The following is a 15651-nucleotide window of genomic DNA, read 5'->3' as shown; positions in this document are numbered from 1 at the left end:
TCCCTCCTCCTTCCAATTCCAGTGCTAGCTAGGTTAAGGGATCGAATTCCAGTCTCATTCACCTGCAAACTAGCAAATCTCAAATTAAAAATATGCTAGCAACTGAGGTGGAAGTACGTGTGTTGAGTCCCTGTCAGAGGATGACTTTGAGTTTAGAATACATTGGCGGTGTGGAGCAAGGTAGCTCAACAGTTTGCATCACATATACTGCCATGCAATGCACATACATGAGGAAAGCATCCATGAAAGAGGAACCAAGCAAGCTGTACGTAGCAAGCTAGCTAGCTACCTAGCTACTAGTAGTACAATAATTAGTTACTCTCCATGATTGGATCATCGCCATATATATATCCCATAGCTAGATTGACCGTGACTCCATGACATCGAAGAGGAAGGGTGTGTTTAGTTGACACCAAAATTGAAAGTTTGGTTGAAATTGGAACGATGTGATTGAAAAGTTGGAAGTTTATATGTGTAGGAAAGTTTTGATGTGATGGAAAGATTGAAAGTTTGGAGAAAAGTTTGGATCTAAACAAGGGCTAAAGGTAGTAGTGCATTATCTGAGAAGCAAAATTGCCCCCTGAACACACAAGCTTCTGCTAGTTATAAATTCATCATTTTAATTAGTTACGTGCTTATATATGCAAGTATATGATCTATCAGTCCTACACTCCTGCTGGTCTGATAACAGCTAGCTAATGTATATATATAGGTTCATATCTCATCATGTATGGACAAACAGTGATGGACTGGTGTCTCTATTAATTCATGAATGCTGTATATACTCCCTAGCTATACATATAGGACAAAAGCATCAGTATCTAGGTAGCACAGGATGCCAAGATATATGTGATGGTGGCCGGCCTAGCTAGCTAGCTGATGTATGTATATAGGATTGCTGTACATATATGATCTCCTGCATGGCTTGCATTGCATGAGAATTTATATATACTAAGCTCTGAAACTGCAATCAGTTGGAGCTGTTTTTAATTAATTAGTTTGACGAACTGAGCTAGCTGCAGGTCAGCGGAGTCGTTGATGAGCTACTCCCTCCGTCCCACAATATAAGAGATTTTGAGTTTTTGTTTGTAACGTTTGACCACTCGTCTTATTCAATTTTTTTTGCAAATATAAAAAACGAAAAGTTGTACTTAAAGTACTGTAGATAATAAAGTAAGTCACAAATAAAATAAATAATAATTTCAAAAATTTTTGAATAAGACGAGTGGTCAAACGTTGCAAGCAAAAACTCAAAATCCCTTATATTATGGGACGGAGGGAGTATTTGATTTGGATACAGGACTTCAGGAGCCCTATTAATTGGAGACTTGGAGTAGAGTACGTAGCTCGGTAGCTGCTGATCGAGCTGAGTACGACGTAGAAGTATTGTTGGAATTAATGAATGGGCCTTAGCCCACTCGAAGATTAATTCTTTGGAAAATCACAAAAGCCCACCTCATGGGATGGCATGCATGTGGAGTTTAGTACCACCTTGCTTATTCTAGGAGAGGGGGACCTCCTTAAAAGGGAGGATGCCCTCCTAGCCACTTGAAGCATGTGTGGTGGAGAGAAGAGGGGAAACACGCGCGCGCTCGCTCGCCTCGCCTGGCAGGCGGCGCGCGTGCACGACGTACGCGTCGAATGGTCCGAAAAATTGGCTACGTCGAATGGTCCGAAAAATTGGCTCCTCACCCTTGCGCAGATGCAGCCTCCTTTTGCAGTTTTGTTTTGCTGCAAATTCGGATTCGTTTTTGTTTTGGAAACGTTCCGAAAAATCCGATGCGTGCAAACGGCGTGGAGTCCGGATAAGTTACGCGCGACTTATCCGGTTCGGTTACGCGCAGTAGAGATCGTGCGGGCGCGTGCACGCGTCGAATGGTCCGAAAAATTGGCTACGTCGAATGGTCCGAAAAATTGGCTCCTCACCCTTGCGCAGATGCAGCCTCCTTTTGCAGTTTTGTTTTGCTGCAAATTCGGATTCGTTTTTGTTTTGGAAACGTTCCGAAAAATCCGATGCGTGCAAACGGCGTGGAGTCCGGATAAGTTACGCGCGACTTATCCGGTTCGGTTACGCGCAGTAGAGATCGTGCGGGCGCCCTGATCAAGCGACCCTTCTCTATATAAACCGACCCGCCGTCTTCACGCAATACATGCGAAAATCAATCTAGGGTTTGCCTCCTACTCTGTACTGCGCCGTCGCTCGTAGACTACTCCATCCCGCTCGCCGGCGTGCACCAGCGATCGGGAGAGCAGGTCTCCGGAACCTCTGCCTTTGACGTCCTGCACCGGGAGAAGGCGGCAATAAGGTTTTTGGGAAGCGCTTCGCGCGACTGCTCCCTGTTCGTTCGCGACGGCTCGCCTTCCTCTTCGCTCGCGTGTTTCGTGCCTTCGTAGACACCTGCGAAAAGTTTCGACCAAGCAGCCGGTCTTTTCGTCACCTCGGTACGTGTTCAATATGTTGCGCATATTTGATCTGTTCATGTTATTCTGCGTAGTTTACATGTGTAGATCTAATGATGCGTTCATGCTAGTTTTCATCTGTAATGTCATGATTTATTTATGGAATAAATTAAATCATTATATGCCCATAATCTCAACAAGTATAAGGTCAATTTTAGTGGAGAGTTTTATTTTGTGTGTGGTTTTCACGAGTACCATATAATCTAAAAATTAATGTTTGAATTGATGAATGAAACAAATACTCCCTCCGTCCTATAAAAAATCAAACTAATATTGGATATGACGCATCCTATTACAACGAATCTGGTTATACATCTGTCTAAATTCGTTGTATTAGAATATGTCATATACAGTCCTAAATTTATTTTTTTTGGGACAGAGAGAGTATCTCTAGTGCACAGTTTCATTAATTTATCACTTGTAGCATTTAATTCTTGAATGGTGTTGTGAAACTATTTAGTCACAGTAGGGTTTTATTTCCGTTTTCAAGACTATGATCAATGAAAATTCATTTTATTATTTAATTCCAAAGCATAGGTAAGTGTGTAAATTATCAAGTACTCCGTATCATCTAGATAAAACTCATTCCTTCTCTCTTCATAAATTTATTGGCCATCAATTTGCCTAAGAGTAGGTCTCATGGTCTCAATCAGTTTAGCCAACCTAGCTAGAGTAAGGTTGTCCATCATGCATGGTAGGAGTAGTATAGATGGAGTAGTGGCATTGATTGATTAATGCCAATGGATACATGATCGAGATCGATGGAGGCGGCGGCGCCGGCGAGACAAGAGTGGACTACTATTCACTCGTCGTCTCCTCGCGCGGCAATTAAGCACATTAAGCATATTAATTGCAATATAATAACAATGCGGAAAAAGGCCTGCTGCAAAATGCATGCAAATGCTCCATTCCTCCATGATCCAAACCAATTGCACACACGTGCATGCGTGCTCCGTTTTCATTACACTAGCTTAGAATTAACCACCCGATCAATACATTACTATAATCAATACGTTGTTTTTTTTTTCGTTTGGTAGTGGAATCCTTTTGTCAGTGCATGTTCATGATCAGTCGTTGTGGCACTCTCTGGTCTGATGATGTCGAACGCATGCATCAAGACGAGAAAGGATCTTGCTGACCACCAATGATGCGTGTCCCCCAGTGGAACACCAGAAAGGTGTGTGTAACAGCAACGAAGGGCTATTTGGTTCTGAATAGGAGGGCCTGTTTAGATCTATTTGAAATGGCAAATGGTAAAAAGTTTTGATGGTAAAAGATTTAACATTACAAAAGTATTAGTTGGTATTTAGATACATCTTAAAGTTTTACCATTTTAGCACTAGAGAGAGAGAGAGAGAGGTGGTGTGGTTCCGGAGCACTTTTTGGCAAAATTTGCTACCATAGACTAGCAAATGCCAAATACCAAATTGTTAACTTTTACTACTAGTGTTTAGATCTAAAATGGTAAAAGTTTTACCATTTTGGAGGATCTAAACAGGGCCTGAAAGGCAGTCATTGGAAGATATTTACTCTCAACAAATAGAGGCCAAGACGGTGATCTATTTAGCGTTCCTGAATATACATATCAAACACACAAGATTTGAAATATATCCAGCTGAATGACAAAAATGCCCAAACGAAGGGCACAGCGTTCACACAAGGAATGAAATGAGCAGCCCAGCCCATACATAAGCCAATTCAATGTAAAGCCATAGCAGGGTCATTGTACCATCTCAAGGTCCTTGAAGTACTCATGCTCAAGAGCCTGTCTAGCTGTGATCCTTTTGTTTGGCTCGTACCGAAGCATTTTCTGACAGTGAAACGAGACAACGATGATATACTCTTCTTTTTTGGGGGGGTATATTATGACATGCTAATGAACAAAGGTGAGTGGTGTTCGACTTACAGAGAGAAGGTCCAAACCAGCAGGGTCAAGAGTAGGGACAATAGTTGCAAGAGCCTGGGATGAAGATTTCAGTCAAGGAATATCAGTGGCACAGTATATGGATGCAGTTCACCCGCCTAATAAAATCTTTATGCTGTTTTGTCATACCTGTGCCTGCCACTTGGGGAAAGCAGACTTGTAGTCAGGTAATGAGCTAACTCCTGGCCAACTTTGTTCATTTGGAGTTCCTAGTACCCTTCAAAAGTAACCAGAACACACCACATAAATCAGAGAGTTGGCAAAAACACAAATAACAGAACAAAAAAAGGTAATCTCAGTACGATAATAGAACCTGAATATCTTAAATAATTCATCAATCTCAGAATCACCAGGGAACAGTGGTTTCTGGTTCACCATTTCTGCAAAGATACAACCAACTGACCACATATCAACTGGTGTAGAATACTGCCTTGATCCAAGAAGGATCTCTGGAGCTCTATACCACAAGGTTACAACCTGAAAAATACTTCCCATAGACATCCATTGTGAGTTAATGTGCTAGTGTATAGAAAAGGTAAATGAAAAATGAACTTTATGACGAAAAAAAAATGTACTTTATGAAGAAAACAAAATGTTGAACACAAATCTATAGTACCTCATGAGTAAATGTGCGGACAGGAATTCCAAATGCCCTGGCTAAACCAAAGTCTGCAAGCTTCAGTGTATTAGTACGCCGATCTATCAATAAATTCTGAGGTTTCAAATCTCGATGAAGAACTCTATGAGAATGACAGTAAGCAACGCCGCGGAGTATCTGATAGAGATATGACTGGCGAAAGAAGAAAACAGTCACATTCCAAGATGCAACCACAATAAACTAATACACTTTCTGGTCAAGCATGAATGCAACAGGAATTTAGACACATATTTTTCGCATGAACAGGAATGTAGACACAATAATGAAGAAAAGCATGAAAAACTTCCAATCATGCCAATCTTTACTTTGTTTCACTGTATAAGGCAGACACTTCGATCAAGTAAGGTTGCATCAACTTCATACTACTAAGCTACACTATTCAAAGGATAAAAGCATGTTGCCACATTTCATATTTAAGAAAATTTCATCATGACTTCCAATACCTTATGAACAAAGATTCAAAGTATATGCGATGCTAATGAGGACAAGAAAATACAGGATGAGTTGAGACCACTTTGACCCAAGGTCCCAGACTTGACTGTCAGAATTGATAGTTCTGACCCAAAAAAAATAGTGGAAGGAAATAGGATAGTGCCAGTTCTTTGTGCAGTAAATTCTGAATAGTTACCCAAAAACAAGCATGGCAGCAATGATTCCTATATGGGGAACATGCAGTACTGAGCTGGTAGTGGTGGTGCCACGCTGCCAGACACTTTTGGCCATGGAGAGCACAGAAGTATTATAAAACAATTTGCTTATGAACTGGTCCTATCATGTTACTGATAGGCGAATGAGAATACGAAAAGCCCAACCTTACCCAAACAATGTCAGTCCATTGCATCTCTAAAGTTTTTTAAATGCACGTAGCCACATATATGTCCAAAGAGCACATGCACATTTTTCCTAAAAAATCATGGCAGTCACAGAGCAGCAGTCCAAACATGAAGAGTGCATGAAGTAACATACAAATGGGTCCTATTTCCCAAATTGTGCATTCTGGTTTATGCTAAGTATCGTTCTAGTGGAATGACAAACCGGGCACCTTCCTCCTATGATATGTAACACCGCGACAGAACTAGTCAACAGTCCATACACCAAATATGGAGAGCATAAGATGTACTGCGGGTTCCACATACATCTTTGCACCAAAATCTTGAATAACATCGGTGCTGAATTCTTTCAGATGAAATGAGAAGATACAAGACTAACATTTTGGTCTATGCAGCCAAGAGTAATTCTTTAGTAAGGTTACTTATACCACCTTCACATTGTTTCCAAGTTATAAACAAACCATTGATCAATAATGCTCAAGCCAATGCTTTGAGTTCAACCATATGCAGAAAAGAATAAAAGTGAGTCATGACAAGATACTTTTGCATTTAGGGCCGCTCACCTTAATTAAAGTGGGGTTTTTTGCAAACTCTGGACAAGAGTCCATGAACTTCTTCAGGTCCAGATCCAGATACTCAAAGACAAGACCTATGCGCTTCTCACTGTGGATAACATCGTGTAACCTGCACGCAGTGATAGAGTTTATCAGCAAAGCAACAATGCAAATCATCTCGCTGCCAAAGTGACAGCATTATTACTACACTGCACAAAACTATGAGTAATGGTCCTAAAATCAGGCCTAGCTAGTGTTGTAGCTCAATGCATTGCCTGCACATCAATCAATGAATCAATCAGTCCGTGATGACTACTCCTAATAAGTGAATCCAAAGTCCTAAACAAGAGCAGCAGAGGGTTGGTTAATAGAGAGGACCTGACGATGTTGCGGTGATGCATCTCCTTGAGGAGCGAGATCTCGCGGATGGCGGTGGAGGGGACACCCTCATCCTCCTGCTCAAGCCGGATCTTCTTGAGCGCGATCGTCTCGTTGGTGACCTTGTCCCGCGCCTTGTACACTACCCCGTACGTGCCCTCTCCAATCTTCTCCTCCTCGTACTGCAAAGGTTTGCAGGATCAAAACCCCGAGTCCCCCAAGAAGAGGAATCGAATCAGATCGCTGGAAGCGCTTACCTGCTCCATCAGGCCGTTTGCCGCCCAATGCGACGGCGGCGGCGGCGGCGGCGCGAGTAGGTAGGGGAGGCGGAGAAATGGGAGGAGGGGATTAATCGGAGGAGAGGTGGGGAAAAGCGGCAGCGGTGGGCAAAGCTGCTGCTGCTGCCGCCATTGCTCGCTCCTCCTCCTCTCCTTCTCCCAACTCGCCTTGCCTGCTTCCCCTAACTGCGTGCGTGACTCTCTTTGACTGCGCCTCTCCTTTGCTGCTGCCAAGGTGCCAACGCTATCCCCTTCTCTGATGCCAAGTTGCAAACCAATCACTATTTCCAATAACGAAGGGATATTTTGGGAATTTTTTTTACTCCGGACTAATTTTACATTACGATCTTAGGATTGTTCTTTTTTTAAAACGGAGAGAGAGTGCCAGTTCTTTATGCAGTTACCCATAAACAAGCATGGCAGCAGTGATTCCTATATGGGGAACATGCAGCACTGAGCTGGTGGTGGTGATGCCACGTGATCAGACTTTTTGGCCGCAGAGAAGCCCCACTAACATGAAAATTCGTCATGACCTTTGTTATGGGAAAACTATTAAAATATAGGGTCCCTGTCCCCGCTAACATCGGCAGTATCGGCCTCCATCAATCCAAGCACATAACCTTTGATAAATGGTGGACAGAATGGTCAAAGCACTTATTTTCTATGTATTAGAGTGCTACCTCATCAGAGTACAGATTGGATCGGCGACGATTGCGAACGCGTAGGAGAACTCGGAGCCGGCCATCGATGGCCGGGGCGCCATGGGGGTGGGCTCGATGGCCGAGCGCGACCTCGCCACCGGGATCCAAGGCCCAAGGCCACCGCTATTGCTTCCCCTGACAATCTTGACTCCCCCTACCGGTCAACCTCACTGTCGGCATCCTCTCGGCCTCATCCTGTTGCCATCTCTACTGCACCTTCGACTCGGGATCGTCGCTGCCTCCATCGGCCGGCCGACGACCTACTCGCCGACGCTTCTCTGCTTCCTCCTGACGCGGCGTGGATAGGACCATGGGCGGCGCGGCGAGGTCGCGCTCGGTTGGGCGTCGAGTGGCGGAGGGAGAGAAAAGAAGAGGAGAGAGGAAGAGAGGGGAGGGGAAGAAGGGGCTGACATGTGGGACCCACGTGGCCCCCCCTAAGGATAAAACCGGAGTCAAAATTGCCGAGGGATTTAGTTTGTACTGGTTTTGTAAGTCAGGGGGTTTTACGATTTAAGGACGATTTTGTAATTCGATGATAAGTTGAGGGATCTTCAGTGCACTTTTTCCTTTTTGTTCAGTCCATTGACCAAACCGTCCTCCCAACCCAGCGCAGCCCAGCCCAGCCCAGCGGTCTACTAGTACTTTATGTAATTCCGTTCCGAGCAGATGGATCGTTCGGGGCGGGGGCGAGACGATGGAGGCGGCCGGGACCAAGCGCATGCGCACCGCCGCCGCCGCCGCCGCCGCCGCCATGGTAAACCTAAACCCCCTACCCCCTACTGGCTACTGCTCTCTCCCTCCACCTTCTCCTGGGTGATTATTTCTGACTGCTAGATGGCGAGGTTGCCATGGCATTCATCCGCGCTTGCGTTTTTTCCTTGTATTTTTTTTTTGGGAAAAGTTTTGGGTGTTTGTTGTGGGGATTGGATCCAGTCGTCAGCTGCGTTCGTTGCTTTGATCGAACCAAGGCCACGCGATTCCGTTCCGATCGACTTGTTCCATTTCATCTACTGTCTCAATCAGTTCAGTTGTTAAGGCGCATTTGATTTTTGATTTTGGGGGAGTCGGTCGAAAATTTGATGGTTGAATCTAATCTGAGTTTTGGGATGGATGGATGGATGCGTGTAGAGCAACGGAGGAGAAGGAGAAAGAGAGGGAGAGGAAGAGATGGCGAGCCAGGGGAGCGCGGGAGGGGGAGCGGCGGCTTCCTCCGGGGTCGCCGTCACCATCACCACCGCGCCCATGACGGAGACGGAGGACGACATGGCCGTCGCCGAGGAGGAGGAGGTGGCGGCGGCGTCGGCGGAGACGGAGGAGCACGTGCAGCGCATCCTCCTCGCCATCGACGCCTTCACTCGCCAGGTCCACCACCTCTCTCCATTCATTAATTTCGCCATTTGTCATTCATCGATCGATTATGCTGGACTGGAATGCAACGCAGCAGGTGTCGGAGATGCTGGAGGCGGGGCGTGCGCTGTTCAAGAACCTCGCCGCCGACTTCGAGGACCGCCTCTGCTCGTAAGACCACCATCCATCACAAATAATAATAATTGAATTGGCTTGCTTGATGACAAACAGCATAATCAATCTGGTTTGTTTGTGAATTAATTTGGCGCGTGCAGGATCCACAAGGAGAGGGTGGAGAGGTGGGAGGAGGAGATCCGGGAGCTGCGCGCCCGCGACGCCGCCAACGAGCAGGCACGCTCCCTCCTCCACAACGCCCAGCTCCACCTCCTCGCCACCGTCCGCCACGACCACACCTGACCTGCTTGCTCCCTCCAGCTCCACCCAAGTCAATAGCAGCAGCAGTCTCATCTCAGTTAGTAGTGTAGTAACCAATTGCACATTCCATCGTTTACAGCAAGCAGCAGCAGCTGCACCACTTGTGAGTTGGTCAGCGACTGAAATTTACTACTACTAGCACTATGAATGTATGTATGAACCAATATGCATCACCATTCTAAAACAGACAGACAGATGCTAATTCACTCGATCAGCATATGTGTATGCATCAAAACCGGTTTCACAAACCCTATCTACATCAATATTAGATGGTGCTATGTATGCTAGCACAAATTTGACCTGAAACTGTCTCTGCTCTGTAGAGCTCTTTCTAGGACTAGACGCATGGCACATCGTGCAGCGGGTGGCCCTTGATGTTCCTCTCCATCACCCTCCTGGCGAGGGACACCTGCTTCCCCACCGCGAACACGAACGCCTTGCCGTTGCCCGACGCGCCGCGGGCCGTCCTGCCGACGCGCCGCACGTACTCACTCGGGTCGCGCGGGTAGTCGAACAGCACCACGTGGTTCACGTTCGCAAAGTCGATGCCTCGCGACGCCCTGCATGCCACCCACCAAATCCAATCAGATCATCGCTTGAAAACAGAATCGATTTCATGCGCTTCACTTCAGGTGATCGATGCCTTACCTATCTGTGCACACCAGGAACATCGAGTCAGCCGTCTGCTTGTTCAGGAACTCTTTGATGTTGGCGATTCTCTGTTGTTGATCCAATGCAGCATGGAAGGGGAGCACTTTGATCTGCGAAGCCTTCCTGTCCACCCGCCTCAGCGCATTCTCAACCTTTCTGCATGTCTCAATCTAACACCACCACAAAAAAAAAATCCATCTGTCAGATACACTGCAAACTCTTTTTGGTTGCAGATCGTATGCTGGAATACTGGAGAGGAACTACCTTGTTGCAGAAAATAATTGTTTTACGGACAGGAGATTCCTCGATTATCTTTACAAGTGCTGATTTCTTGTTTGAGAACGCCGTCTCCGGATTCTTTTCCTCATTGTCATCTCCACTGCAGTCCACGAGAATCTGCAGTTCAACCTCTCAAATGTAAATATGTACCCTCCAAAAGGTATCTCCTGGGAACATTTTTCTCAAAAATGAAGAAAGCAAGAAATGGCCAACCTCTTCAAGACGAGAGCTTGTTCGGTGGACGCCTGGTCCCATGATTAGTTCACAGTCCGGAAATGTTTCAACAACCTTGTTGTAGATGTCGAGAGGAAGAGTGGCAGTGACAAAGAGATATTGCGTGGTCAGTGGTGCAACAGTAATCAATTGATGAAGCACTTGTTCAAAACTTTCTTCACCATATAAAATATCCACTTCATCCAGCACAACACTGTTCATAAGTATGTTCACTCATTAGTTTGATGTGTTCTCAGATGGAAGTTCAAGCTGCAAAATGAGAGAAAATGAACAACAATGGCATACCATCTGAGGTTATTTAATTGCACAAAGCCTTCTTGAAGCAGATACAAGAAACGACCAGGTGTTGCAATAAGTACATCAAGCTCTTGATCAAGACTTTCTAACTGTGTCTTCTGTCGAAATCCACCAGTTGCAACCATAGACCTAAAAGGTACCCCCGATTTCGATATTGACCGGCAGTTGTTAAGGACCTGAGAGATTAAAAATGTTCCAATGAGCACTCCAGCTTTTCCTAATTTGGCATAAAAACAATCACTGAACATTGGCAGGATCACATTCAAGGTGTAAAATACCTGAGAAGCAAGCTCAGCTGTAGGCGTCAGTACTACCACTCGTGGGTTCCTAGGAGAAGACCTATGGAGCCCCTCAACTTCTTCCTTCCTCAGGTTTTGTACTACTGGGCAAAGATATGCCAATGTCTTGCCAGATCCACTTTGATCACCAATAATGCAGCTTTTCCCCTCCAAGACAGGTCGATATGCCATCGCCTGAAATAATGCAACAGGCTAGTTAAGGAAAAGATTTTTAGGCATAGTAAGGAAAGCTCATTGTTATAGTGCAAGGATTAAGTGCAGACATACACAGTCACTTATGACAACAATTCAAGATGTTCTTCTTCACAACAAAAGAGAGTAAAAGCTTGAGATGTCTGCCCCAAGTAGAGAATTTTGTTTTGAAAAGTTATTTACCTGAATATGCGATGGACGAGGGAAGCCAAAACTTCTCAGTGCACCTAGAATTTCATCACTACAGCCAATTTCCTTAAAAGATCTTCGACTGAAAAACCCACTATCTAAAGGGCCCTTTTGCCTTTGATTCTGTCGTCCAAATGTAACATCAGAAATGTTACCCCATCTTTTGGAGCCAGAAGTAGCCTCTGATCCTGGAAAATCCAAGTCATCAGCACCTCTATACTGCCTCAAGACAGAATTCAGAGAATGCGCACCACGGGTTTTGTCGTCTCTAGATCTACTGTTTTGCCTTGTGTTTCTTGCCCTATCTCTTTCAAAATAAGTGCCATCTTCGTCAGACTCATCAGAAGGAGATTCACTGAACCGGCTGGTGCTTATGCGACCAGAATCCTCTCTCTTAAGGTGAGCTGATCTCCTTGCTAAAACTTTAACTTTCTGTGCCTTGAGTCTGCCAAAATTTCCAATACTTGTACTTCTCCCATTTTCTGTGGTGTAAAAAAAATGGCCTCATTTTTGGGAAAGTGAAGCAGTTCTTACTAAGCAAACTGAGAGAGATAACACATCCATCACACAATACAGGAAAATCTAGTGAATTTCATGTCTGATGACATGGCATATTGGCATGAAGGAATGCGTGTTCCGTTGCTAAAAGGCGTTAAAATTAATCTCATACCCAACCTGTTACGGCCAAATGTTGGCATAATGCACCGGGAACATATTTACTTTGAAGATGAAAAATCATTGTCATTGCACAACTGTATAGTAAGTGGTATTGAATAATGGAACCTTTTGGGCGGTCGGGGACGCGCGTGGTCGTGGAGAGCACCGCGGGGGAGGGCATGCTGACGTCGTCGGTGCCGCCCCACACGATGACGCTGCGGCCGGTGGCCCGGTCGACGAGGCGGTAGGCGCCGGGGGTGTCCATGGGCACCCTCTCGTAGCCGCGACCCTCCTCTCCTCCTCCTCCTTCCGCCGTGGCCGCCGCCGCCGCCCAGCTCCGGCGGGCGCCGCCGCAGGAGAGGGAGAGGGAGCCCCGGAGGGACGCGGGGTGACGGAGGAGGAGGGGGAGGATGCCGGCCTGAGCACCCGCCACCTCCATCTCTCGCAGCGCCGCCGTCTCCTTCCTTCCTATCCGATACTCGATAGAGCGGAGCGGAGAGCCGGAGATATTGTCAAGTGCGGTGTTTGGGCTTGTCTGCTTTATGGGCCTGTACGGGCTGGCCTCGACCAGGTCACCACTCTGGTTTAAGGAATAGTCTACTTTCTCTCCCTTCTTGATTCCCATTGGGTCGTTTCGCTCAACCGCAAAACCGGTTATAACGTTTCCCACATTTTTAAAGCCGGTGCAAATCGACTCCTTTGACGGTTTTAGAGGTGGTCTGTGCTGATGTGGCATATTGATTGTGGTTGACTCGTTGAATATAGATAACTATGTATATATATATCACATGAGTTATCCCCCGTGGGGACGGGGAGTCAAGTACAAATAGTTTTGCAAACAGACCTCTTGAAGATAGCCAAATTAGCATAAGCTCTTGAAATTTACTAGGAAGAACTTCTAAGAAACTAGAAAAAGCAATCAAGTCCTTTCTTCTCAATCAGGTGACAAGCTGAATGCAACGGTGACACATAAACAAAGAGTAACTACATATGAAAGTAACAGGAAGCGTATCTAAAAGGGGCCTCCATTTGAAGGTTACGGCTTCTATGAAAAACAATAAAAACGTAGCTTCTTACATTAATCCACCATCGATGATGGAGGCTTGCATTCCTGTAGTAGCCTTATTGGAGATGAACAGGATAGTCGGTGCAACTTTGTATGAAGCAAACCTGCCTTAGTTACAGCTGGGGGCGTTCATGGTAAATCTGGAGACCATTCTATGGATGGATTTGGCCGAAATTGATAGAAAGCCACCGGGATAACAGAAATGTGACGCCGGCGAACTCTTGCACTAAAAAAACATCAAAAGAAAAGAGAAAACAAAGAAAAACCCCTACTACAGAAAGAACCCGACTACTTGTACCCCTTCTCCTGTCGCCGACGGCCGGAGCCGCCGAAATCGACGGAGGAAAGGGCCGAAGGAAGAGGAAGGAGTCACCTTTGTTTCACCTGAAGAGGAGTCACCGCTGTTCTCCGCTATTGAGCAGCTACGTTTGGAGCTCTATTAGACTTCAATCAAACCCAGTGAGCCCAGTGGCCCTGTGTACGTACTGTGTGTACTCGTGCGACAACGCCATGAGCCCATGACTTTGCAAGTAGCGTACAACGATTTGCCTTGCCTACTGACTTGCATTATTAATGCTGTTGTATACAAAGATTTAATCGTGTTTAACAGTTTGAGAAATATGAAAATAATTAAAAAAAAGGAGCTAAGTAATAAGTTAGTCAAGAGTACTGTCATGCAATGCTGTTGCATGCATGCGACGAAGGAAACATGTATATATACCTACGCTGAGGCGGAGCTAGAACGAAATGGAGGGTGGTGCCACTTGCTTAATTTATTATACTTGAGATCAAATTTAAGTTGATACGGGTGTCTAAATTTATACTAAGGGGGTGTATATATTGTGAAAATAGATGAGGTATAGCTAAAACATTTTCTTGACCGGCTTCCTAGGCACCCCTAATATACTCTAGCTTTGTCGCTGCCCACGCATATATAATGTGAAATTGTTAATTTGGCACCGTACGTGTCCGTACGCCACGTCGTCGTCATAAAACTCCACAAGTATACAGAGACGCAGCGAGAGATTACCAGTACTCCCTCTGTTTCAAAATATAAGTCATTCTATCATTTTTCACATTCATAGTGACGTTAATGAATCTAGACATATATATATATCTAGATTTATTAACATCAATATGAATATAGAAAATGATAGAATTACTTACATTGTGAAACAGAGGAAGTAGTTCCCAAGAGCAGGAACGAAATTGAACGCAGATTTATCAGAGTTGAATTAACCAAACCCGGTGAGCCGTACGTACGTATCGATCCTTACTGTCCAGTATATATAGTACGTGGTCCTGTACGTATACGTATACTCGATCGTGCCACGACTCTAAGTACGTCGTGTCATTTTTGCAAGTATACGGAGTACTGTACAACGATTTGCCTTGCCTACCAACTTGCACATGCATGTACTATACTGTTTTTTACCGCGCACATTGCGCCGGTTGCACAGCTGCTATACGTACGATTATTTTGCGTACGATATATACTTGTACGAGACGTAACGTGTGCCAGCCAAATCCCATGGCATTTTCTGGCCGTTTCTAACGAACCAACGCATACTAACATTCACCACCGTATGCAACGTATTTTCGCATTATATAATAGAGCTGGCCGACAAATCAGTTGATAAATGATGGATTTAATTCGACCATGACAATTTCGCTGCCACAATTAATTACCTGCTGTAACCGAGTTTGACTAGGAACGCATGCAGATGAGGAAACAGTGGCGATCGAGCTAGCCCGTCATGCCCCACCAATGCCGCCCATCGCGCGCGGCGGTCCCATCGGCGGCCGGCCGCACCACACAACCGTGGTGTCATCTGTGTTCCCGTCGTTGGTGTCACCGGCGCCCTCGTGGCTCTCTGCCGCCGCTAGGCTCGCCATCCATGGCCTACTACATCCTTAATTCCGTCACTTATTGATGCACGCACGTCAAACCCCAACGCGTGGTCACCACCTTAGCATGCATGTGCACCGTGCCGATGAGCTATATACTTAAAGTTAAATGGCACAATGAATGTATCATGCATGTGCCATGTTTTCAAAAACAACCGGCGGTAATATTATAGTCTCCATTCCCTAGGAAATATGTATCTAACAACTCATATTATTCGATCTGCTCCTGACGTTTGTTATATTTTAGAAAAAAAGTAAATAATTAGGATGTGGTGTGCACTCGTATAGATGGGAGAAGCAAGTAACCTGCTTAA

General features: G+C 45.4%; 3 protein-coding genes across 4 annotated transcripts; 1 reads left to right on the top strand and 2 right to left on the bottom strand.

Annotated features, from left to right (window-relative positions):
- Positions 1–4002: 4002 nt before the first annotated feature.
- Positions 4003–8119, bottom strand: LOC4331341 (cyclin-dependent kinase A-1-like). Of its 2 annotated transcripts, none has more exons than NR_187122.1 (9): positions 7763–8119; positions 7062–7338; positions 6805–6986; positions 6436–6556; positions 5001–5053; positions 4698–4861; positions 4514–4601; positions 4367–4420; positions 4003–4270 (listed from the first exon to the last, which is right to left on the bottom strand). NR_187122.1 is itself a non-coding variant. In NM_001423908.1 (9 exons), the coding sequence occupies exons 1-9, from the start codon at positions 7843–7845 to the stop codon at positions 4181–4183; spliced, it is 1233 nt and encodes a 410-aa protein (NP_001410837.1). In that variant the 5' UTR covers positions 7846–8119; the 3' UTR covers positions 4003–4180. The 2 variants fall into 2 exon arrangements, 1 of the variants encoding a protein (NP_001410837.1); NM_001423908.1 differs by having other exon boundaries at positions 5001–5174.
- Positions 8120–8447: 328 nt separating this feature from the next.
- LOC4331340 (uncharacterized) lies at positions 8448–9800 on the top strand. Its single transcript, XM_015776189.3, has 4 exons — positions 8448–8537; positions 8912–9145; positions 9228–9301; positions 9406–9800. Exons 1-4 carry the CDS (start codon positions 8478–8480, stop codon positions 9545–9547), a joined length of 510 nt encoding a protein of 169 aa, XP_015631675.1. The 5' UTR covers positions 8448–8477; the 3' UTR covers positions 9548–9800.
- Positions 9608–12840, bottom strand: LOC4331339 (DEAD-box ATP-dependent RNA helicase 50-like). The gene is made up of 8 exons (NM_001423907.1): positions 12490–12840; positions 11701–12188; positions 11305–11499; positions 11015–11202; positions 10709–10922; positions 10481–10612; positions 10214–10386; positions 9608–10125 (listed from the first exon to the last, which is right to left on the bottom strand). Exons 1-8 carry the CDS (start codon positions 12800–12802, stop codon positions 9903–9905), a joined length of 1926 nt encoding a protein of 641 aa, NP_001410836.1. The 5' UTR covers positions 12803–12840; the 3' UTR covers positions 9608–9902.
- Positions 12841–15651: the final 2811 nt, after the last annotated feature.

Source organism: Oryza sativa, chromosome 3 (genome assembly GCF_034140825.1).
Source record: "Oryza sativa Japonica Group chromosome 3, ASM3414082v1".
Classification (NCBI taxonomy): Eukaryota; Viridiplantae; Streptophyta; class Magnoliopsida; order Poales; family Poaceae; genus Oryza; species Oryza sativa.
Note: the sequence above shows the minus strand (reverse complement) of the source record. Positions and strands in the feature narration are given on the sequence as shown.

Excerpts from the sequence above, each read along its gene's own strand:
- LOC4331341 (NM_001423908.1), bottom strand. The coding sequence starts at position 7,845 with ATGGCGCCCCGGCCATCGATGGCCGGCTCCGAGTTCTCCTACGCGTTC. Across the intron at positions 6,557-6,804 it reads CATCACCGCAACATCGTCAG|GTTACACGATGTTATCCACA; the intron begins GTCCTCTCTATT and ends CACTGCGTGCAG. Across the intron at positions 4,602-4,697 it reads GAATTATTTAAGATATTCAG|GGTACTAGGAACTCCAAATG; the intron begins GTTCTATTATCG and ends TTACTTTTGAAG.
- LOC4331340 (XM_015776189.3), top strand. The coding sequence starts at position 8,478 with ATGGAGGCGGCCGGGACCAAGCGCATGCGCACCGCCGCCGCCGCCGCC. Across the intron at positions 9,146-9,227 it reads TCGACGCCTTCACTCGCCAG|GTGTCGGAGATGCTGGAGGC; the intron begins GTCCACCACCTC and ends GCAACGCAGCAG. Across the intron at positions 9,302-9,405 it reads TTCGAGGACCGCCTCTGCTC|GATCCACAAGGAGAGGGTGG; the intron begins GTAAGACCACCA and ends TGGCGCGTGCAG.
- LOC4331339 (NM_001423907.1), bottom strand. The coding sequence starts at position 12,802 with ATGGAGGTGGCGGGTGCTCAGGCCGGCATCCTCCCCCTCCTCCTCCGT. Across the intron at positions 12,189-12,489 it reads CGTCCCCGACCGCCCAAAAG|AAAATGGGAGAAGTACAAGT; the intron begins GTTCCATTATTC and ends TTTACACCACAG. Across the intron at positions 11,203-11,304 it reads CAGCTGAGCTTGCTTCTCAG|GTCCTTAACAACTGCCGGTC; the intron begins GTATTTTACACC and ends TTAATCTCTCAG.